This window comes from Fusarium odoratissimum, assembly GCF_000260195.1.
Source record: "Fusarium odoratissimum NRRL 54006 unplaced genomic scaffold supercont1.8, whole genome shotgun sequence".
Lineage (NCBI taxonomy): Eukaryota > Fungi > Ascomycota > Sordariomycetes > Hypocreales > Nectriaceae > Fusarium > Fusarium odoratissimum.
In genome coordinates this window covers 150,790-168,800 of record NW_022158694.1, presented here as the reverse complement: position 1 = coordinate 168,800, position 18,011 = coordinate 150,790, and the positions used below count along the sequence as shown (strand labels likewise).

At 50.4% G+C, this 18,011-nt stretch overlaps 6 protein-coding genes and 1 non-coding gene across 22 annotated transcripts; 2 read left to right on the top strand and 5 right to left on the bottom strand.

Annotated features, from left to right (window-relative positions):
• Nucleotides 1-172: 172 nt before the first annotated feature.
• Nucleotides 173-1,167, bottom strand: FOIG_05855 (uncharacterized protein; the record flags this gene model as incomplete). The annotated part of the gene is made up of 2 exons (XM_031204727.1): nucleotides 173-912; nucleotides 975-1,167. The coding sequence occupies 2 exons, from the start codon at nucleotides 1,165-1,167 to the stop codon at nucleotides 173-175; spliced, it is 933 nt and encodes a 310-aa protein (XP_031064976.1).
• A 2,345-nt stretch (nucleotides 1,168-3,512) lies between these two features.
• Nucleotides 3,513-3,607, bottom strand: FOIG_05854. The gene has a single exon. It is a non-coding gene; the product is annotated as a tRNA-Ile (tRNA).
• Nucleotides 3,608-3,728: 121 nt separating this feature from the next.
• FOIG_05853 (uncharacterized protein) lies at nucleotides 3,729-7,621 on the bottom strand. Of its 9 annotated transcripts, XM_031204721.1 has the most exons (5): nucleotides 7,282-7,460; nucleotides 6,562-7,099; nucleotides 4,035-6,506; nucleotides 3,952-3,973; nucleotides 3,729-3,902 (listed from the first exon to the last, which is right to left on the bottom strand). In XM_031204721.1, the coding sequence occupies exons 1-3, from the start codon at nucleotides 7,293-7,295 to the stop codon at nucleotides 4,053-4,055; spliced, it is 3,006 nt and encodes a 1,001-aa protein (XP_031064970.1). In that variant the 5' UTR covers nucleotides 7,296-7,460; the 3' UTR covers nucleotides 3,729-3,902; nucleotides 3,952-3,973; nucleotides 4,035-4,052. The 9 variants fall into 9 exon arrangements, with proteins under 9 accessions (XP_031064970.1, XP_031064975.1, XP_031064968.1 ...); XM_031204726.1 differs by having other exon boundaries at nucleotides 4,035-7,099; nucleotides 7,282-7,497; XM_031204719.1 differs by having other exon boundaries at nucleotides 3,729-3,973; nucleotides 7,282-7,497.
• Nucleotides 7,622-7,899: 278 nt separating this feature from the next.
• Nucleotides 7,900-10,231, top strand: FOIG_05852 (uncharacterized protein). Of its 2 annotated transcripts, XM_031204716.1 has the most exons (3): nucleotides 7,900-8,459; nucleotides 8,567-9,071; nucleotides 9,162-10,231. In XM_031204716.1, the coding sequence occupies exons 1-3, from the start codon at nucleotides 8,315-8,317 to the stop codon at nucleotides 9,394-9,396; spliced, it is 885 nt and encodes a 294-aa protein (XP_031064965.1). In that variant the 5' UTR covers nucleotides 7,900-8,314; the 3' UTR covers nucleotides 9,397-10,231. The 2 variants fall into 2 exon arrangements, with proteins under 2 accessions (XP_031064965.1, XP_031064966.1); XM_031204717.1 differs by having other exon boundaries at nucleotides 8,047-8,459; nucleotides 8,567-9,916.
• Nucleotides 10,232-10,394: 163 nt separating this feature from the next.
• Nucleotides 10,395-12,846, top strand: FOIG_05851 (uncharacterized protein). The gene has a single exon (XM_031204715.1). It carries the CDS (start codon nucleotides 10,771-10,773, stop codon nucleotides 12,622-12,624), a length of 1,854 nt encoding a protein of 617 aa, XP_031064964.1. The 5' UTR covers nucleotides 10,395-10,770; the 3' UTR covers nucleotides 12,625-12,846.
• Nucleotides 10,558-15,238, bottom strand: FOIG_05850 (carbamoyl-phosphate synthase arginine-specific small chain, mitochondrial). Of its 6 annotated transcripts, none has more exons than XM_031204711.1 (4): nucleotides 14,941-15,238; nucleotides 14,718-14,730; nucleotides 14,351-14,633; nucleotides 10,558-14,295 (listed from the first exon to the last, which is right to left on the bottom strand). In XM_031204711.1, the coding sequence occupies exons 3-4, from the start codon at nucleotides 14,537-14,539 to the stop codon at nucleotides 13,114-13,116; spliced, it is 1,371 nt and encodes a 456-aa protein (XP_031064960.1). In that variant the 5' UTR covers nucleotides 14,540-14,633; nucleotides 14,718-14,730; nucleotides 14,941-15,238; the 3' UTR covers nucleotides 10,558-13,113. The 6 variants fall into 6 exon arrangements, with proteins under 6 accessions (XP_031064960.1, XP_031064959.1, XP_031064958.1 ...); XM_031204713.1 differs by having other exon boundaries at nucleotides 12,770-14,295; nucleotides 14,945-15,174; XM_031204710.1 differs by having other exon boundaries at nucleotides 14,351-14,730; nucleotides 14,941-15,174.
• Nucleotides 15,239-16,527: 1,289 nt separating this feature from the next.
• FOIG_05849 (electron transfer flavoprotein beta subunit) lies at nucleotides 16,528-17,996 on the bottom strand. 2 transcript variants are annotated; one of them, XM_031204707.1, is made up of 4 exons: nucleotides 17,635-17,996; nucleotides 16,937-17,579; nucleotides 16,690-16,878; nucleotides 16,528-16,622 (listed from the first exon to the last, which is right to left on the bottom strand). In XM_031204707.1, exons 1-3 carry the CDS (start codon nucleotides 17,683-17,685, stop codon nucleotides 16,796-16,798), a joined length of 777 nt encoding a protein of 258 aa, XP_031064956.1. In that variant the 5' UTR covers nucleotides 17,686-17,996; the 3' UTR covers nucleotides 16,528-16,622; nucleotides 16,690-16,795. The 2 variants fall into 2 exon arrangements, with proteins under 2 accessions (XP_031064956.1, XP_031064957.1); XM_031204708.1 differs by lacking the exon at nucleotides 16,528-16,622 and having other exon boundaries at nucleotides 16,626-16,878.
• Between the last annotated feature and the right edge of the window lie 15 nt (nucleotides 17,997-18,011).

The window sequence follows — 18,011 nt, the reverse complement described above, 5'->3', positions numbered from 1 at the left end:
GGTATCAAACATGTGCGCTCAGTCGTCGAAACCATCCTAAAGCTCCTCTTCCGTCGTTGCCGTGGGGAATTCGTTGCAGACATGACCTCGTTTCTTATGTCCATACAACGTCTACATCTCTTTCCATCATATCGTCTTCGTTCGCCAAGTTTGGTAATGGCAATCAAGAAAATCAACAGCACTTCTTGCGCTCTTTTCGATCCCAGCCGTCTGCTTGTGTCTGCTCCTGGGTTCCCGCCTGCTCGACCGTAACGGCGGGCGAGAAACCTGGCGAGAAGAGCCAGCTTCGACGATCGCGGCCTACTCGGAAACTCCCTCGTGCGTCTGCACCCGCAAAATAGCCTCCGTCCATGCCGGCTTCGTAACCTGGGGTACCAGGGATGGCAGTGGCCATTAGAAGGGCCTGCTGCATCTTGCGGTTCTGCTCAACAAGCTTGCGTGTGACAACACGAAATACTTCCTCGACACCCTCTCCTGTTTCGGCGCTGATTTCATGACAGGCGTCCCAGCCAACTTCCTGTGCCCAGAAACCAGAGCTACGCTTCGAGCTGGGGCTCCGAGGCTCCATAGACGGGGGAGACATCGCCTGGCCACCTGACATAGGCGTCGGTACGTGGTAAGGGGTTGCGGTCGGAGGTGGCGTGCTGCCCATGCCTGGGGCAAGGTTCTCAGCGACGTATGCGATACAACGTTCGAATGGGACCTGGCGGGCTGAGGGATCGCGGGCGACAATGTCGGCTTTTGTACCGACCACGTGAAGAACGACATCGTGAGGGAGGTTTCGTCGAAGTTCCATGAGCCATACACCCATATCGGCGAATGACTGTGCGTCTGTGATGCTGTAGCAGAGGATGCAGGCGTTTGCGCCGCGATAGTACAGGCGGGAGATAGAACGAAAGCGTTCTTGGCCGGCTGTGAGTTGACGTTAGCATATAAGAGAATAAAAACTTGATTGGATCCTTATCAAAACCAACCTGTATCCCATATCTGAAGGCGCACAACGGTATCGGAGTCAGAGTCAACGACGCGCTTCGTGAGAAAGCTGGCGCCGACGGTAGAAGTGATCTGAGCCGGGTTGAATGCGCCCTTGCAGTATCTCATAACCAGAGACGTCTTCCCAACGCCCTGGGCGCCGAGGACGACGATCTTGGCTTCGAGCGACGACATTATTATTGGTGATGGTCGCGTCGTTTGCCAAGAGGGGGGAGGGGGGGGTTTGGGACCTCCCTCTTAGAAAAGGACGAAGAGAATGAAAGGGGGAAGAAAGAAACCCGAGGCGCACGAAAAAGAAGGGAAGAAGCAAAAGGGAGAGAGAGAGAGGAAAGAAGAAAAGAAGCTGATGTGGTTGAAAGAGAGGGAAGGGTAAAAAAGATAGGCGCAAAAGAAAAGAGGGTCGTGGGTTCTTGTTGGTGGTGTCGGTATAGTAAGGTAGCTTAACTCTTTTCTTATTGTGAAGGATGCTTATTTGAATTTCATGCCTAGGGGCGTGTAGACAATCGAGGGAATCTCGGGCGCAGAAGTTAGGGCATCGATTACCGATAATGCAGAAGCGATTTTTTGAGAGGTAGAGTTGGCGTAGAATGATCGATCATGAGCCTAGAGCTGGGAGCTGAAGGAAGAGACACAGAATGAGTAAACCCGACGTTGAGCGGCGGCATCCGGCGATAAATGGTTGACAGTGGTAACGAAGTCAACAAACAATGACAATAGTAATTCCAAGTATCTAATGAGTCAAGTATATTAGGCAGCAAGCGTCAATGGAGATCTTGTAATCATGCTCGATGCGATTAACCTATAGCTAGCTACTCGATGTGACAGGGCATAATGTAAGGGAGTAAACCCATTTCAACGGTCTCTTTTCAGAGATCTTTAGGAGATCTGTAGACATTGTCCTTAGATCCGTGATATCAACACCAGAGGTCATTCACTCACTCAGCCATTTCCCCCTTGTCGGTTCAGGCGCCTCTACAAGGCCCAGTCCACTGGAAATCCGCTAACCAACCCCGCTGAAACCAGAACGCACGGCCTTCCAGGAGCCTCAGGTCCGCTGACGACATGCGCTAACGGCCCAGAGGCCTTCACGTGGCACAGTCTCTACGTCATCTCTATCCACGAGTCAACGGCTTTGTCCCTGTCCGATTGTCAGTTGAGGATCCATATTCTCAATTCCAGCGATCAAATACAGCTATAACTAAGGTACCTTAGCTACATATCATCCATCAACGCACACAATCGCCGTGTAGCGAGTGACTCGAACGTTTTGTCTTATCATCACCAGACTTCAGGTACCACCAAAAGAAACACCAAAACGACGTATCTGCAAAAGTTCCAGTTCTGATGTGCGCATTCCTCGGCTCAATTGTCCTCACCGCTATCCTCTCCAATCTCGACCTCTCTCGAGCACAGCCTCTCGCTGTAGCTATCCCGCACCTATTCCATCATACATGACAATGGGAGCGGTTCAATGACAACTAACCAGCCAACCAGCTTCTCGATAGGCACTAATACGCGGGGGTCCGATTGCCTACATACAGTAGTCGACCAGAAAATTGCTCAGATTGGGCGAGAAGCGAGTCCATCGGTTATTATCCACATGCGGCTGGAGCGAACCAGATCGGCATTGCAGCCAGATGCATACCATGGCCATGGCCATGACCGTATCCACGGTCAAATTGCGAAATGACACAGCTCGGCTGGGAGAACTGTTTTCCGTGGGACTCTTGTAGGAGTACAGAGTACCGAACGATCCCTTTTCTCAACAGACCGGAAACCACGCTCCTCTTATTATGAAAATCCGGATTCTCTTTGTTTAACGGATCTACTACCCTCATCAAATCTCTCCCCCACAAACACACAAGCCAGCATCCCCTGTAAATCTCCACCCCATTAAAAAAGGATATGGTGTGCCAACATTAGAACATGGACCACAAACAGCCCGAGTCGAGTTTGATCTCTTTCAAAGGACAATTTTCACAAAAGAACAAAGGGTTACACTAACTTCTGTTCTAGTAATCTTCATCAGACCTTTAGCTTCTCAATCTGAATCATCAGATGAGAAACATGTCTCAAGACATGGTCACGTCCAGAACAAAATGACGTATATCGAAACACAGTCAGAGACACAACAAGAATTGACCGCTCAGCTGCCCCCAGATCGCGATCTTATTTAGAAGAGACTCCCCGAGAGCAACTGAGTCACATCACCATAATAAGCAGTCATTCCGTTTATTATGTTTTCTTCGGAAATGAAGTCCATGCGTTAGGCAAGGAAAAAAGGAGGAAAAGATCACTACAACCCGATCGTTATTTATTGTTTCCTGCCTGATATGGGACATGACCCCGCATCCCGCAATTAGCCATTCAGCCCTGTTTACATAAGGCATCGAGCTTCTTCAGACTTCATATCATGGCATGGATACCACGGACCAACTTCTCAGCATGTCTGCAAAACACATAAACATAGCTCGAGATGCGAGAAAATGCAAAAAGTAACAATTGGAAGGCACTGGGATTGCTCCCGCCAGGGCTTGAACCTGAGACCTTCGCATTACCGGATACTCGGAATGAAGTATTAGTACGACGCTCTAACCAACTGAGCTACGGAAGCCATCCAATTGTTGAAAGTCGTTTTCGTAACAGAGCTCATGCATGTCGACCAAGCATCAACCTGGGCTTGATGCTCATACAGCGGTATAATCGACATTCTCAAATCGACCACCTCGGAAAGCTGCTGGCGTGATACCAATATTTAGGCTGACAATGCGCTACCATGTGTATGCATCAATGTGAGTACATGGAAATCAATTCTTACATGCACTCGTAGCTCATTCTTTAATCTCGCTGGTAGCTTTCGTGCTCGCATCTCACTGAGAGCATGGTGATTCTTTATTTAGTACTCAGTGCTGCGTATTCATCAGTGCTGCTGGTCAAATGAAGTGGATGGCGACGAGCCTAATGATTTATTCAAGAATGACTGCCATATGTACGCAAATATGTCAAAACCGGCCTATATATCCACTATCGCCATTGCTCACCTTGTCACAATCATCTTCTCATTCATACATGAACCCCCGAATTCCCCTCAATGCCGATGGTTTCTTGTCTTTTTTCGCGCCTGCCTCCTCTTTACCCTTGTCTTTCGAATCTTTACGGAGTCGATTGTGTGTTGCACTGGCAAATAAGTCCGAGTGACTCCTGGCAAGTAATCGTCCCCCATCACTTCGTCCGAATCGCTGGTGATCTGGGCTCATGGATAGAGATGATGCATCTGTTCCCAATGGTGACCCTGGTGGATGTGCCCAACCCCCTGACTTCGGTGATAAGGCAGCTTCAGGTTTGTGCCCGAGAGGTGGCGTGACATTGTATGCAGTGCCCTCTGTGATGTCAGGGCTTGAGAGCACACGCTGTGGCCGCGTTTTCATCATGACGGGGCTCGTTGACATGGATGATGAATCATGCTCTCCATCTAGTGAGGTCTCGATCCTGAGATGTCTTGGCTTCGTTTCCGTCTTCATATCCAGGAACGATGACTGCAGGGCGGTGTATTTGCGCATCAGCAGGTCGCACTGCTTCTGTAGTTCAGCTTGCTTCTCTCGACTCGCTGCGAGCATTGCCTGAATTGCTGCCTTGCTATCCCGAGAAGGTAGACTTCTTTCCTCCTGCGCCTCGGATAACTTCGCTTGTAGAGTTGCAATTTGGTTCTGGAACAGTTTCCTAGTACGCTCGATTTCATTCTCTCGACTGGCGAGTTGAAGATTCAGAGCCTCAACTTTGCTCTCTGCTCCTGCAGCGGCAGCGATTGCCCTTTGTTGCTCGAGTTCCTTGGCCTGGAAATCACGTTCAACCTTTGTCAATCTATCGACTTCACTTTTCAACCGGTCGATTTCAGCGCTGTGAATTTCAATGGACTGCATATTCTGCTTCCAGTTGACCTCCTTGACTTCAGCCTCGCACAGTAGTACCCTCAACTTGTCACGCTCCGCCGTGGAGTTATCTAGCTCCTTCTGGAGCGCTTCATAGTCAGCCTTGAGTCGCTTTGATTCGTCACGCAGCTTCTTAAGCTTGGTGGAAAGGTCAGCTTCCCACTTCTTCGCAAGGGCACGACTCTTCTCAGAATCCCTCCGAACTTGCATCTCCGCTTTCTTCGCTTCCTCGAACCGATGCTTCAAGTTACGGTTTGTGATGAGTAGATTCTGTGTTTCTGCCTCTGTCACAGCTTCCTCCATATGTCGTCTGCGCAAGTCACCAATATGGGCCATATGTTGTTGTTTCAAATATCTCTCAAAGTTTAGGTCATTCTGCAAAAGCAGGATCTGGCGCTGCAGATGAGCCACTTGTGTATTCGTCTCAGTCAAGGAAAGGGGCGTGCTGATAGTTGGCGGGGCGCCCAGTAGCGATGGGCCGGGCCGATCAGCCACAGAATCTTGATTGCTGAGTGATAGTGATGGCACGCTATCGTTGGCCAAAGACTGATGCAAACCGGACTTGATGACCTTGTTAGATTGGATCATGTCCTGTAGTTGTGTATGGGAGGAAGATTGGATGAGATGAGGACCAAGGGTCGGACTGTCGGCGTTTGGTTCTCTTATCCTGGCATCAATAGAATCCCGAGTTGATGGGATGCTTGATTGGGAACCCCGTCGAATTAGAGCTGATGGCCGACGACTACTCGCTAACGAGTCCGTACTGGCGGATGTAGGCAAACGATAGCCGCTGTGGGATTCAGCCGTCGTCATTGGAACAGAAGGGTGATTTTCTTTGACAAATCCTTCGTTAGATGGAGACGCTTCAGATACAGACAAAGGCTGTCCGAAAGACAGGTTGGAATCGTTCGCGAGACACAAAGCCATGCACTCAGCAACAACCTCCGAGGCCTCGCTCTTGATCCAGCGACCAAAATCCGTCTTTTCCGAATCAATCGTGAGGGTGAAGAAGTTTGGGTGAAGTAAATGGCATTGGCGGAACCTTTCTGATTGGTCTCGAATCTCGGTAGGCTGAACTTCCATATCGTTGGCATTTGCAACATTGGCGTGACGTAGATATCTCTGAGGCTTGCGAATATAGTCCATGAAGTTGATGGGATAGAGACCATAAAGAATGGTATAGTAGTTCAGGAGGTGATAGACAGGGTGAGCATCGACGTCTGCCTCATGACTGCATTGTTCCCAATTGGATGAATCTGTATCCTCTGGCTGAGGCTCAACTACGCTGGCCCGTTCTCGTGACCAGAATAATAGCCTTGCATAGATGTTGAACAGCGTGGGTAGATGCGGAACCAGTGAGCTTGGCATCTGTGGAAGTAACATGATGACAACTGTCAGCGCGGCTGACACTATGGTCGTTGAGCTATCCTGTTGTAGGCATTTTAAAATATCAGCAAATAGTGGCGTTTGTAGAATCTGGTGAACATGAGGAGGTTGACTTTGAAGATAGTCGCCCAAGAAGCGCAGGACAGCCTTGCGATACTGTTTCTTCACAAAATAGCGATCAAGCGCAGTAAAAAGCTCCTTGTTCAGGTCAGAAAACCCCCTGATGAATACAATTTAGGCATATATTACTAACCTTGGGATGCTTCTTTCCGAACTGCACAAGAGCCTCCCGCGTGATTCTCTCATTTGGCTCAAGGCTTGATAGCGCTTCGGTGACAGACGGGTAAAGCTTCTCCATCCATCCTGTGAACAGGCGGTCAATGAGTGGGTTGGAGGAAAGGTCAGAATCAGAACCGTCATGATCCTCTTCCGCAATTGATATGATTTCCATGATATTCGCCAGTGACGCTTCCACAACACCTTTCTCGGGAGAGGACTTGGCTAGAAGCGCAGAGCACGAGTCCCACCATGCAAATATCCGCTCAGGAGTTCGAAGTATCGAAAGTAGTTGACGAAGGATGTTCAGAAAGGGCGCGAAGGCTGAAGGTTTGTCTTTGACGTGCTTGTCAAAAATGGACAGGAGCTCTTCCTGGAGGCGATCTGCCGTAGCGTCGTCATATTTCTGGTGTCGACGGAGGTATGCATCAATGATCTTTTCTAAGTCGTCGGGCAGCGAAGCCGTTGGCTCAGCGAGGAAGGCGACGATCGCCTTGGAGAGGTCCTTTAGCGACCTAAACAGTGGAGATAATTGTCAGCGGACAGCGTATAATATTTGACGTATGGAGATGAATGTCGCAGGATCCAAAGGAGGAGATGGGGTGGAAGATCATGAGGGACGAGCCGTTGAGTGAGGGGAGCTCGAGTCGGCGACGTTTTGGGGATGGAGTTTTCTGCAGGGGACGAGATGACGTACGCCGATGAAGCCATGACGGGCTTGACGGCCTCATCCGAGCTCGTGAGACTCAAGGTGAGCAGACCGAGATGGTGAGGCCCGTAGAAGTGTGGATCTTGAGCCAAGGACCTGAAGCCGTCGGAGATGTAATTTGGGTGAAGCTATTCGGTGACGCTCAGTCAGTATCCAGGGCAGGCAGCTGATTTTTGGGCATGGGTAACGGCGCGGCGCGGCTGGCCGTGGCGGTACCTTGCCTTTCGCTGCACCATTCTCAAGGTGGTGCGAGTTTGTGGCGCTTACGAGTGGAGCCTCCGTGCGCTGGAAAATCATTCGGCGACCAGCGACTTCACTGAAAACAGCGGTTGTAACTCGAGCCACAGGGGGTCGTCTAGAGGCTATCGCTTTAGTAGTGGTCTAAGCGAAAATGAGTTTGGGGGGTTGCGGCAGGGAGCGGGGCCGGCAGAAAGCTGATCGGTCACAGCTTGATGTCCCGACATGGTCCCCTCTACCTGCCCGGCCTCGATGGAGACAGCCGAACGGCGGTACCCTGAACCTCAGGGAATGCCCCGCCGCGCTAGTAACCCCGCAGTTTCCTGATACTAGCTGCAGACGAGACCGTACCATGACTTTGTGGGTAATGATCACACCAGACTCAGAGTCCTTCTGACCTAGAAATCGAGCCACTCAACTTTGGGCCAGGAAGGGAAGGGACGGGACTTGATTGAGTGAAGTGAGGTGAGGTGAGGTGGTTGCAGTTCCTGAGTCGTCAATCGATGAGGGGAAAGACTCAGGGCAAAGCAACCACACAACATTCCTTGGTGTACTTAAGACGGCCCTCCTGCTCTTCCTCATCTTATTCTCCTTTCCTTCCTCTCTCATCATTATCCAGATCACTTTATAAACCAATCCAACAACAACAACAACAGTAACCTCTTTTTTGTGGTAGCTAGCATCTCCTTTTAGTGCTCGTCTACTTCTACAACTTGGCTTCAACACACGTCACAATTCTTCCTCAACTATTACCCTCTTCTAAACCCCCAACAATACCGCTAAGATGAGTGCGCAGAAGACCTCGGCCATCGCTGACCAGGAGCCCGTTGACGTTCTCTTCGCCATTCACGAAAAGTTCGATCTTCTGGACTTTGCCGGCGCGCTCGAGGTCTTTACTACTGCTTCACACGATTTCAAGGACCCTGACAGTAAGTATCCTCTATCTCACAGTATAATAGTCCATACCCCTCGTTCTGGTGTACGGTGCATCCATTTGCTTTACCCCTCCCGCTGATCACATATCCCCTTCATGTAGACAACAAGGCCTTCGAGGTCACCATCGTCGGTCCTGAGCCCAAGGTCATCTCCGACCAGGGCGTCGTCGTTGGCTCCCAGATCTCCTACAAGGAGGCTCACGAACGTCTTGAGGACTTTGACATCCTCGTCGTCGTCGGTGGTAACTCCAAGGAGGTCGTCGCCAAAGAGCTCCAACCCCTCTCTCTCATCACCGACTTCTCGGAGCTTCAGAAGCGTGACCCTGCCCGCGAGCGTACCATCCTCTCTATCTGCACAGGTGCCCTCTTCCTTGGCAAGCAGGGTATCCTCTCTGGCCTCTCTGCCACTACCCACCCCGACTTTCTCACCACCTTTGAGAACATTTGCAGCGATGCTGCTACCGTGAACCTTCAAGAACGTACCGACGTGGTTGAGGACGCTCGCTACGTCGTCAACAACCTTCGATTCGATCTCGGCGAGGACGAGAGCCCATACATCCGCCGCAAGTCCGATGCTGGTCAGGGACGTCGCCCTTCGGCAGCCCGGTACGTAACACATGCAGAGTGGTCCCTTTATACCCCACTTTGTCATGCATTGAGTTTGAGACAGTTAAACTGACTTATGATGACACACAGAAAGGGAAGCATGTCGTTCAAGGATTCCAACACCCGCCGTGAGTCCATCGTACGCCGCGCAGCTATGCGACTTGGTGGTCTCCGGGTGGTCACATCCGGAGGTGTCAGCTCTGGCATTGATGCAGCCCTGTATCTTGTCAGCGCTATGATTGATGACTTTACTGCGTTGGAGGTGGCCAGGAGACTTCAGTGGACCTGGAACAAGGGCATTGTCGTCGATGGTCTCGACGTCTAAGATACCCGGCATTGATTGCTGGCTTGTACGAATTAAGAGTTTACGAGGGGCTCAGGCATGGCCCTGATTGAGACCAATATTTATGTATTTAATGTATTTGACTGATGAGCGGGAGGAACCCTAAGAAAACAACAAAAAGACTAGGAGCTCTCTATTTAATTCAATTGTTTTGGTCGCCTTTCAAAAATGTTTGAGAAAGTCAGTCAAACTGAATTGATCACTGATGATAACCAGATGCCCATCTTGGGCTTATTGGGTTTATGGCTGTGTCGGCGTTGAACTGCGGAGGTGGAGGTCAAAATGTAACACTAAAAAGCCACCAAAACACAAAGAGCAAACGCCAAAGGGCAATGACGTGTTAGAGCAGGACCCACACAAGCTCGGGGAGCTCCAGGTCGCGATGCGGGATAAGCTGGAGGTCGTGTGATGATGGTTATGTCCACGAACCAGGGGGGGAAACAGGGGTCAGAGTGGGCTAGGCAAGGGACATCACCTCATACTATGAATGAAACGAGCAACGAAGCGGTCGTCAGTCCCTCTCAATTACAGTTGCGTTTGCATTTGAGATGGGCTAGGGATGTAGGGATCGGAAAAGAGAAGCACGATCAAGGTGACATGGGTAACATGATTTCGGTGAAGGGAATTGGATATCAGCTCATGATATCGAGACCAAGAAGGTATGAGAGCAGTTGAAGTCATGATGAACTGAATAGACTCAATCGGGTCTTGGCTATGGCCCCTAAGTTAGAGCTCATCGGCTTATTTGCATTATCATGACCGACAGTTGGCCTTCAGCTGCCATTGACCACAATGCATCGCAGTTTGAGGGGGTACGTTACCTATTCTATTGTGCAACCCATGGCCCACTTGCGGCTGCATATCATGAGACTGCATGTGACCATTAGGATAACTGTAGCCTTTGATTGACCGAGCTTGTTACCTCAATCAGTGTAAGGATGAAGTCACGAAAAACCTTCAATTCTTAATGCACACCGTCATGGCTTTCGTATTACACTCTGCAGCGTTCACGTTGAACAAAAATAAGAAATGCAACTGATGTCTAGGAACCTAGATCTTGTGGCTGTCTTAGTTGTGTGGCTTGACTCCGCCACTAAGTGGAGCTGAGTTGCTGACATAAGAAATCTTCTCTGTGACACCTGATTGGATGAACAACCCTTTAACACTTAGATTTGCGACGAGACTGAAGATGATCAAAGCTGTTTCAAGCTTTCAAAGGTTCCAATTCGTTACCTACTCTCGTCTTTCAGATTCAGATCTTCTCCAGGATAATCAATCATTTAGACGCAAAAGGAGAGCATATGAGAATCGTTTTCAAACACGTCAGACGTTCACGCGCCGTCAATTGCTTTCATCATGACTGACTGGGCCAAGCTCAAAGTCGTCGACCTCAAGGCCGAGCTCAAAAGTCGCGGTCTACCACAGCACGGTCTCAAAACAGAGCTTGTCGCGCGACTAGATGAATCTGATCAAGAAACTGAGAATACTGAGGCCCAAGAACAGCTTGACGATGCGCCTACAGACACCAAGTCGGGAAATGATGAGCCACCGGCTCAGCAACCAGTCCTTGCAGACAACGAGCCCCAGGAAGCGACCGAGCAGCACGGACCGGAAGAAGAAAAGCCAACAGCAGAAATATCGGAGCTAGAAGAGAAACAGTTGGATGATAACACTGCGCCCAATGTCGATGGGGAGACTAATAAAGGGGTCCCTGAAACCGACAAGGAGGAAGTTGTCAAGAATGGAGCATCAGAGGAAGCGGCGCACGATGGCGATCTGGTCGCGGACGTGCCAATTCCTGGGAATGAAATGGATGTTCAATCAAGGGAACCAACGGTGGAGGAGAAATCAAGAGCGGGAACAGTGACGACCACTGTCGAATCTACACCCTCTCACTCACTCGAACCAACCCCTGCTGCCGAACAGCAAAAGCGCAAACGCCGCTCTCTCACACCCCCACCAACCGAAGAATCGATTGCACGCAAACGCGCACGCACGGATGAGAGTTCAGCAAACGGCGATAGTCTAGGTGCACGACAGGAAGATCTGCTACCTGAAACTCAAAACAAACCTGCTCCTATGAACCTGGATAGTGAGCCCCAAGCAGAGAAGCCTCAACAAGAACCTTCACAGGAAGCTGCCCCAGAGACCGAGGCACCCAGACAAGAAGATTCTGGTGAAGACGGAGATAAAACGCAGGATATGAACTACGAGCGAGACGTTGCACCGGCGGTGCACCCGGCCACTTCTGCACTTTACATCAAGAACTTCATGCGCCCTCTCCGACCTCAAGATGTCAAGGCCCATCTCGTCACGCTTGCGAGACGTTCTCAGGACGCAGCGGACGATGACGACGGGATCGTGACCGAATTCTTTCTGGACCAGATCCGTACTCATGGTTTTGTTATCTTCAAAAACACCGCTGCTGCTTCCCGCGTTCGCACTGCACTTCACGACAGTGTCTGGCCTAACGAGAGCAATCGCAAAGCGCTCTGGGTCGACTTTGTCCCTCCTGAGAAAGTCCGGGACTGGATTGATACAGAACAAGCCAGCGGTGGTCCACGCGGCCGCTCTGGTGCTCGATGGGAAATCGTTTATGAGGATGGCCCTAACGGCGATGTTGAAGCACATCTCGAGGAAGCATCAGCATCAACATCTCGCATGATGCCTCAACTGAGCGCAAGACCACCCCCAAGCTCGACGATGGCGACTAATTCTATCCCTCTTGGACCCAGAGCACTCCGCGACCCTGCCATTCCTACTGGACCACGCCCTGTTCGCCCCGGCACTGGACCTGGACCAAGACCTCCACCTATCAACCCAGGCGGTGCATTCAAGCGAACCAACACTCGCCCAGTTATCGACTACCAACCTGTATCAGAAGACCTTGCGCGCCGCCGCATCGACAATATGCGCTCTTATTACACAAACGATCGCAACCGCGATGTCGGCCGCGAGATTAACCGCTACTCCTTTGAGAACGGTACTTCATTCGTTGACCGGGGCAAGGAGGTCTTTGAAGGCATCCGGCCTCCACACCGCGAGCGAGCCATGGGCCGTGAGCGCCGTGGTGGGAGACGTCGTGGACGCGGCGGCGGCGGCGGCGGCGGTCGACCGCGTAGTGATCGGTATCTTCCTCCACCAAGAGACGACCACCGTCCTCGTCGTGGCTCCTTGTCTAACGACGGCGATGTTCGAATGAGGGACTGAGGGCTAGGTGCGCATTATGTGCTATGCGGTGCGAAGAAAAGACAGTAAATTCAAATTAATAACTTTGCATTGTGTGCACAGTATCAGGAGCTATATCACATGGAGGGCGGCGTTGAGACAGTAAAAGGCAAGGAAATAAACAATAGGTGTTTAGACATCAGTGAATTGAGTAACTTTAATTTTAATCATCGTTTTAATTCTGAAGTCTGCTTTTATCCAAGTCATATTTTGTGTATGAGTATTAACATCACTAAATGAGACGCTACAAGCTGGATGCAGCACTTGCTTGGGTCATTGATGTCAGTACATTTCAGCACAGGAGACATGACATGGCGGCTTGAGGTGTAGTAGTGGTATCACAATCTTTCTTATAAGCCCGATGTTTCTGAATATAACATTAAAATAGCAGCCATTATCCTTGCTCCCGAGAAACTAACAGACGTTACCAACGACCTATCCCAGACGCCAAAATCATCTCACACTAGTCGTTCAAGCAGTGGCGGCAAGAGGGGTAGGCTCAACACCGACGCGCTCTCGGCTCATGATATCGAGCATCAGAGGGGTAGGTCGGTTATCCTTGAAAACCACCTGGTTACTCTTGGCAAGCTGGACGTTCTGGAGGTACTTGTCGAAGAGATAAGAGCTGTCCATAGGGCCACCCTTGGCCTCGGGGTGGAACTGGGTCGAGAAGATGGGGCGGGTCTTGTGGAGCATACCCTCGTTGGATCCGTCGTTGAGGTTGACGAAGTACTCCTTGAAGTCGCTGGGAAGGGTGCTGGCATCGATGGCGTATCCGTGGTTCTGGCTGGTGATGTGGCACAAACCAGTGGTCAAGTCGAGAGCGGGAATGTTGTGAGCTCGGTTACCGTACTTGAGCTTGATGGTGCGAGCACCGACAGCAAGAGCCAGAAGCTGGTGGCCGAGACAAATACCCATGATAGGAATGTTGGAAGTTTCCATCAGACGGGCGAGATTGTGGACAGTAGCCTGGCAATGAGTAGGGTCACCTGGACCGTTGGAGATGAAGACACCATCGAAGTGCTGCGAAACCTTGTGGATGGGGTAGTCATAGGGGAAGACTGTGACGGAAGCACCTCGGCTGACCAGGCTACGAAGGATGTTCTCCTTGACACCGCAGTCGATCAGAGCAACGTGGAGAGAAGCACCGGGGGACTCAACAACGAAGGGAGCCTTGGTGGTGACACGCTTGACCAGGTTGATCTGGCCGGGGTCAACGAAACCCTCATCCTCGTCGGCATCGTACTCTTCTCCAATGGAGATCCTAGCCAGGGAAGAGCCCTGCTCTCGGAGGTGGGTGACAATGGCGCGGGTATCAACGCCAGAAATGGCGGGAACTCCCTCACGGGCGCACCACTCGCCGAGACTCTCGACGGCAGTCCAATGGCTGTAGTTGACAGCGACATCGGAGACAACGATACCAGCACACTGAACGTGGGGGGACTCGAAGTACTTGAGAAGATTATACTCGTCTCGGACAGCGGAGGGAACGCCATAGTTGCCAATGAGGGGCTGGGTGAAGACGAGGATCTGGCCTCGGTAGGAGGGGTCCGTCATGGACTCGGGGTAGCCAACAAGAGAGGTGGTGAAGACAGCCTCACCAGAGATGTTGGCGTTGGCACCGAAAGCCTTGCCCTGGAAAACAGGACCATCCTATAGGCATATTAGATTGGTTCGACAAGTGAGATGCCATTGCAGGAGCACATACTCGAATGGTGAGAGTGGCGGGGAGAGAAGCAGCAGGAGCAGTAGCTCGAGCAGCAGAGAAGGGCATAGTCCTGCCCTTGCTGCCAGCAACAGCCTTCTCAGACAGGTATCGGACCTGAAGCATGGTTCGGCCAGAAGCCGACGCGGACTTGGCCGCGGGTTTGGCAAAGGAAGCCAGTCGGGAGAACATTTTGGTATATGTCGGTGTTTGGGTTGTGTTTAGAAGGAGAATAGTCGGTTGGTGAAGAAAGTTCTTTAGCAAGACTGAGACTTCCAGAGATGGTCTGTTGATAGGTTAGTTTTCATGTCTGGCGGATAGGTAAGGCATGGTTTCGAGCGGTGAGTCAAAACCAATGAAGAGTACGAACCAGAGAGATAATCCTATAAAATGAGTTAGCATTGTGCCAATTGATATATGATGGAAGTCTTGGTGATGAGGAGAGGAGCCATCAGGTGGATACACATCGATCTATAGCTCCTACAACGAACGTTGCAGAGCCACCGATAAAAATGTGTTCAGTGATGGCGGGATTGATACATCGAGTATATGTCACACGCGACGTAATAAGAAGAAAAAAAAAGTGAACGTACCTGCGAGGTGAAGACGGATGGGCGCCCGTGCATGTGGGCGGATTAAAGAGACGAGCTCAGTTCAGAGTTATAGGAGAAGATGCAATCGTGTTGCAGGAACGTTGAGTCAGAGCTTGAAGGTCAAGATTGTGTGAATTTGTCGCGAGGATTTCTTTCTGTTGGAGGAGAAGAAAAAGAAGAAAAGAGTCAAGAGGGTGGGAGCTGGGAAGAAAAGATAGGATACCTCTAGTTAGGATCCAACCATGGACAGGATGGACGATAGGATAGGTTGGTGCGATCCCGCTCCGCAGGTGCCGCCCCGATAGGGAAACCTGACAACACGGCCTTGGTCATTGGCAAGCTTTTTCGAGCTGAGTGGGTTCCTGGCTGCAAATTTCCTCCTGGCGGAACCAAAAGCCCGCTCTTCCGCCGAGAAAACAGTGGTGGCGGCCTGAGCGCTCCGCCTATTGGCACTATTAGAGCCCCGCTGCCAGGAACTGAACCCTTTGACAACATCTCTCAACCTCCGATATCGTTTTTGACTCTTGTCGCTGTGTGAGTCCTTGACCAACACCAATTACACGTCACAACACAACCTGAACCGATCATTGAGCCTATCTTTTCTTCATACCACATATACCGCCAGAAGAAGGCATATCGCGACCATTGAATATCTTGTCTCAGATGCTACAACTCAGCATCACTCTTGCACCCCATGCCATAGGTAGTATTCATTCAACGACTGAGTCAAGCACTCCAGCACAGCCATGCCCTTTATCATGTCAATGAATCCATGCAAGATCCACCGTCCCCAGACAAACTCCGGAAATGTTGAGACGTCATTTGATTCGCCCTTGTTGAGTTTTCTCCTCTGTTGGCGGTCAAAGCATGGAAGCCAAGCTAGAAGTATTTCTAGCGTAGCACTGTCGATCGCTCTGATAAGAGTCTGTGGAGCCCTCGACGGCCCTGCCAGGCACGCGGCGTTCGGCAGTCGGAATCCAATCATGAGACAACCTTGCAAGTCCTGGTCTTGGTGTCACAACATGATGAATGCTTTATAGAGTCTCTTGAGCCTCAACTTACTAACAGAAAGTCATGTCGCTGACAGAAAACTGCTCACGTGCGTGCTTGTTTACGGAAATAGAGCCCTGGCACATCTCAGGCTCCCTGTGTGACATCCACACAGACCAGCCTTATAAGTGCAAGTTGCGTTCCAGCTATTCTATGGCACCCCGGCGCCTTCAAGTGGAACACTTTGGAACAACGGAAAATACGTTGGACTGAACATGGACCCTTCGAGATCGAAACCTCGCTCCTTGGAGTGAGTTTGCGATTTTTGTCTTTTGTTTCAGTAACTTCCTTACCTGTTCCTTTCTCTAATTCAAAGGTATTTCATCCATACTTGCCTAAACACAAAGAGTTCAAGTAAAAAGAGAATATCAGCAATGCAATGTTGTTTCTCACATCAACCTCATAAATTCATTAAAACGATAAGCTATATTAGTTTGAGTTTGAATATCCGGAGTTACTTGCTATGCCTTCCCTTTTCAATAACATATCTCATGAGATCTCTCGAGAAGCGCACGATTTCCTCTCCTCTCCTTGAATGGGCGGCTCAACAAAATGATGCAAGCTCAAAAGCATTAGGTGTTATTTAAGTTGGAAAAATATATACATATTAAAAGGAGAAACTTATTCCAGCTCTAGTTTGGGTCGCGAGCGTGTTAATGGGAACTTCGGGCAAAATTGGAGAACAGTATGCAGACTTGCCTCTTGTAATTTTCATTTTACACTTCATAATAGTAAGAATACTCCATTCAGGGTTAGTCAGTTCTAATGGCCTTCGGCTTTATCATGAACACTGTTTGCTTCTTATTTACAATGCGCCAAGCTCCTTCAGCTTGCTAACCAAACCACCAACATCCTCAACCTTACCACCTCCCTGGCGAGCCGGGGGTTCTGGGCGATGTTAGTAAAAGCACCATGGAACATTTTATGTGAGAGAATGATAACTTACCAATGACCTTAAGTGTCTTAAGACGCTTCACGCCATCTACTCCAAAATCCTCAAGCTTTGTCTTCTCCAACTTCTTCTTCTTGGCCTTCATGATATTAGGCAAGCTGGCATAGCGGGGCTCGTTGAGTCGCAGGTCTGTCGTGATGACCATGGGCAACTTGGCGCTCACTGTCTCAACACCGCCGTCAACCTCCTTTGTCACTGTGACTTGATCACCAGCACCGAACTCGATCTTGCTCGCCTGTGTAGCCTGAGGCCACCCCAGGAGACCTGCAAGCATCTGGCCAGTCTGTGCCGCATCGTCGTCGATGCTCTGCTTGCCCAGAATCACTAGGTTACTCTTCTGCTGTTCCACTGCCTTCTGGAGGATCTTTGCTACTGTGAGAGGCTCTAGCTCATCTCCATCCTTAAGCTCGACGTGGATTCCTCGGTCTGCGCCCATGGCCATGGCTGTTCGCAGCACGTCTTGCGCCTTTGGAGGACCAGCAGAGATAACGCAGATATCCTCGACACCACCGGGCGAACGCTTCTTCTCTCGGATACGCACTGACTCTTCGACAGACAGCTCATCGAACGGGTTCATTGAGTGCTTGACACCAGCTGTTTCGACGGCCGTTTGGGCCTTGTTAACTCGAGGCTTGACCTGTAAAGATTGTCAGCGTTCAGTTGCTTCTCAATTGTCGATCCGGCTTCTTTACAGCATAGTCGATGACCCGTTTGACGGGCACGAGGATCCGCAAGGCTGACATGTTGTATGGGTATTGTTCAATGCGAAATTGAAGTTGTCTAGAGCGGCGAGACGTTCACGAGGGCCGGCCAAGTCGTCATGGCAAAGCTCGGCGCGGTACCGGCTAGGGCCGGTCCCAGCTCCAACCTCGGCCGACGGCCCACGTGACAGATCCGCCGGATGAACGAGCGATGTCGGGATTCATACCCGTGTTGTTGATGTTATTTCTATTGAAAGGTTTGCGGTATATATTAATGGCATCATATCTTTCTCTTCTCCCATCATACGCATATGGACTTAAGATAAAATCCTGCAAAAATTCGATTGAAAAGTATACAAGGGGAGGTT